This window comes from Amblyraja radiata, chromosome 23 (genome assembly GCF_010909765.2).
Source record: "Amblyraja radiata isolate CabotCenter1 chromosome 23, sAmbRad1.1.pri, whole genome shotgun sequence".
Lineage (NCBI taxonomy): Eukaryota > Metazoa > Chordata > Chondrichthyes > Rajiformes > Rajidae > Amblyraja > Amblyraja radiata.
In genome coordinates this window covers 1,804,067-1,807,530 of record NC_045978.1, presented here as the reverse complement: position 1 = coordinate 1,807,530, position 3,464 = coordinate 1,804,067, and the positions used below count along the sequence as shown (strand labels likewise).

The 3,464-nt window shown below is 52.2% G+C and overlaps 1 protein-coding gene across 1 annotated transcript; it reads right to left on the bottom strand.

Annotated features, from left to right (window-relative positions):
* Window positions 1-449: 449 nt before the first annotated feature.
* On the bottom strand, window positions 450-2,807 carry c23h6orf226 (chromosome 23 C6orf226 homolog). The gene is made up of 2 exons (XM_033041312.1): window positions 2,579-2,807; window positions 450-1,212 (listed from the first exon to the last, which is right to left on the bottom strand). Exons 1-2 carry the CDS (start codon window positions 2,716-2,718, stop codon window positions 711-713), a joined length of 642 nt encoding a protein of 213 aa, XP_032897203.1. The 5' UTR covers window positions 2,719-2,807; the 3' UTR covers window positions 450-710.
* Window positions 2,808-3,464: the final 657 nt, after the last annotated feature.

The window sequence follows — 3,464 nt, the reverse complement described above, 5'->3', positions numbered from 1 at the left end:
TTGCTCTAAGAAAAAATAACTCAGCAGTACTCTTATGGTTGTGTTCTGTAGTTCAATGAGTTGAAATGTCCACTATGGAGTCTTGTGTAATGATCAAGTAACAAAGTTCAAAGACCCAAAACAATATTAATTTCTAACCTCAATTGAACCATTTGCTGTAGTATATAAATTAAGTTGAATTGCCGTTATATACAAAAGGTTTTTTCTAATTTTAAATAAATGCAATAAAAAGATTTGTTACTTTCAGAAAAAGACACAGTGCTTGAGTAACTCAGCGTCTCTGGAGAACATGGATAGGTGACGTTTCACACAGTGCTGGAGTAACTCAGCGGGTCAGGCAGCATCTGTGTAGAACATGGATAGGTGACGTTTCACAGAGTGCTGGAGTAACTCGGCGGGTCAGGCGGCATCTCTGGAGAACATGGATAGGTGACGTTTCAGAGTGCTGGAGTCACTCAGCGGATCAGGCAGCATCTTTGGAGAACATGGATAGGTGACGTTTCACAGAGTGCTGGAATCACTCAGCGGATCAGGCAGCATCTTTGGAGAACATGGATAGGTGACGTTGCGGCTCAGGACCTGAAACAACAAGTCTCAACTTGAAACATCACCTATCCATGTTCTTCAGAGATGCTGCTTGACCTGCTGAGTTGCACCAACATTTTGTAAAGTTATTTGTAAACCAGCTTCTGCAGTTCCTCGTTTGTCTCTTAGTTACGTTCCCAGGGTTTGGGTTTCCTTGCCAATTGTGACATTGTAGGCACACTGTTGGTTGACGTGATGTTTAATTTTTGAATGCCTGGGACTTCCTGCCCACTTTGTACCAGGTGGAGAACCTGAGGGAAAGACAGGCTGCATCTTTCCCCTTTCGTTCTAGTTGTGGTAGCTAAATCAGCAAGGTAGCTAGCTGCTTTGTTTTGATGTATTTGTTCATTTTGACTGTGTTCAGTTGGTTTATAAGCAACTTTACCTCCTATTTCTTTACTAAACTGAACATGCACTCCTGCATCTGCCATTTTAGTTCGCTGAGTTGTGCATTGTTTGTGACTGATGTTAATGGACTCTAATGCAGCTGAATCGCCATCTGAGGATTGTTTGAGCAGCTTCTCGAAAGCATCTGTCATTTCTTCTGTTGTCGGGTTGCTACTCTGATCAGCGATCTGCGAGGAAAGCCACCTTTTGTAGTCTTCAAGGTCAATGGGTTCGACAAACCTAGAAAGAATTGTGCAAAGAGATTTTCATACATACTCTGCAAAAAATAATCACCTATGTAAACCAAACTAACAGTTGAATGTATTATCTTTTAAATAAAAGTGGAATGGTGAAGTAAACTTGATGTTTGAAGAACTGGAAATTGAAGATCTGAAATTGAAGATGAAATATTTCTACCTTTTCATTGTCTCTCAGGAGAAAACTGCATGACAGTAAATTTTATGATTCAGAGAACACTAACATTCCCCGTGATCACTTGCTTTGCAGATACCAATCCTCACTGATTTCTAAGGGATCACTGTGGATATGGGTTTATAAATCCCATAACTAAGGCATATAGTCCCATAGTAGTTCCCCACTGACTGACGATATGCCCTGAAGAAACCTACCACTAGAATTGTGTCTCCGATTAGCTCTGGCTAATTGATTCAGTTACACTAAACGCTATTCCCTTTATTCTTATCTGTACACTGGAGGGCTTGATTGTAAGCATGTAGAGTCTTTCCGCTGCCTGGATAGTGCATAAGAAGCTATTCACTGTACCTCGGTACATGTGACAATAAACTAAACTAATCTCTGCTTCCATCCTGTGCATGAAGGGACTGCAGTTACTGGTTTAAACCAAAGATACACAAGTGCTGGAGTAACTCAGCGGGACAGGCAGCATCTCTGGAGGGAAGGAATGGGTGACGTTTTGGGTCAAGACCCTTCTTCAGACTAAAAGTAAGGTCCTGAACTGAAACGTCACCCATTCCTTCTCTACACAGATGCTGCCTGACCCGCTAAGTTACTCCAGCATTTTGTGTGTCTTCTGCTTCCATCCTGTATTTCTAAACTAAACCACGCAGTTATCATTAAACCAGTCTAGGTATTCCATACTGAAGCCCATACTTGGCCCACATGAGCCAACAAGCCTCAGCTGCCATTGTTGTGAGTGGTGAATCTGTGGAATTCTCTGCCACAAAAGGTAGTTGAGGCCAGTTCATTGGCTATATTTAAGAGGGAGTTAGATGTGGCCCTTGTGGCTAAAGGGATCAGGGGGTATGGAGAGAAGGCAGGTACAGGATACTGAGTTGGATGATCAGCCATGATCATATTGAATGGCGGTGCAGGCTCGAAGGGCCGAATGGCCTCTATTCCTGCACCTATTGTCTATATTTCTATGTTGGGTCAGGGGGTATGTGGACCATGCTACGTCACGGCCGGGTAGCGAGCAAGTGCGCATGTGCGGGGGTTGGAGCGCCGGCACTGGTGTAACGCGCATGTGTGGCGCTTGAAGTGCCGGCACTCGCCTTATGCGCAGGCGCGGCGGTGCCGGGTCCGGCGAGGTGCGCAAGCGCCCGAGGCGCGGCCCGGCGCCAGTTACCGGGAGTAGTAGTGGATTCTCGTCTCCAGGAGCCGTTCCCCCGATGCCCGCGCCGCTTCTCCGAGCTGCCGCAGGCCGCGCTCAAACACCCGATCGGCCGCGAAGTCGTAGGAGTGGAAGCGCCTGCACGCCGCCTCCATTTTGCTCGGAGCCGGCGAGGCGTTGCTTCCCTCTGTTGGCGGGCAGCGCAGCGCCCCCCGCGGCCGAGTAGAGTAGTGGCCGTGACTGCAGCGCCCTCCGCGGCCGGGACATGTATTGGCCGTGGCTGCAGCGCCCCCCCCGCGGCCGGGTAGAGTAGTGGTGGCCGTGGCTGCAGCGCGGCCGGGTAGAGTAGTGGTGGCCGTGGCTGCAGCGCCCCCCGCGGCCGGGAGAAGTAGTGGCTGCAGCGCCTCCCCGCGACCGGGAGGATGAGTGGCCGTGGCTGCAGCGCCCCCCGCGGCCGAGTAGAGTAGTGGCCGTGGCTGCAGCGCCCCCCGCGGCCGGGTGGTGTAGTGTTGGCCGTGGCTGCAGCGCCCCCCGCGGCCAGGTAGAGTAGTAGTGGCCGTGGCTGCAGCGCCCCCCGCGGCCTGGACGTGTAGTGGCCGTGGCTGCAGCGCCCCCCCGCGGCCGGGAGGAGTAGTGGCCGTGGCTGCAGCGCCCCCCGCGGCCGGGTAGAGTAGTGGCCGTGGCTGCAGCGCCCCCCGCGGCCGGGTAGAGTAGTGGCCGTGGCTGCAGCGCCCCCCGCGGCCGGGACGTGTAGTGGCCGTGGCTGCAGCGCCCCCCGCGGCCGGGTAGAGTAGTGGCCGTGGCTGCAGCGCCCCCCGCGGCCGGGACGTGTAGTGGCCGTGGCTGCAGCGTCCCCCGTGGCCGGGTAGAGTAGTGGCCGTGGCTGCAGCGCCCCCCGCGG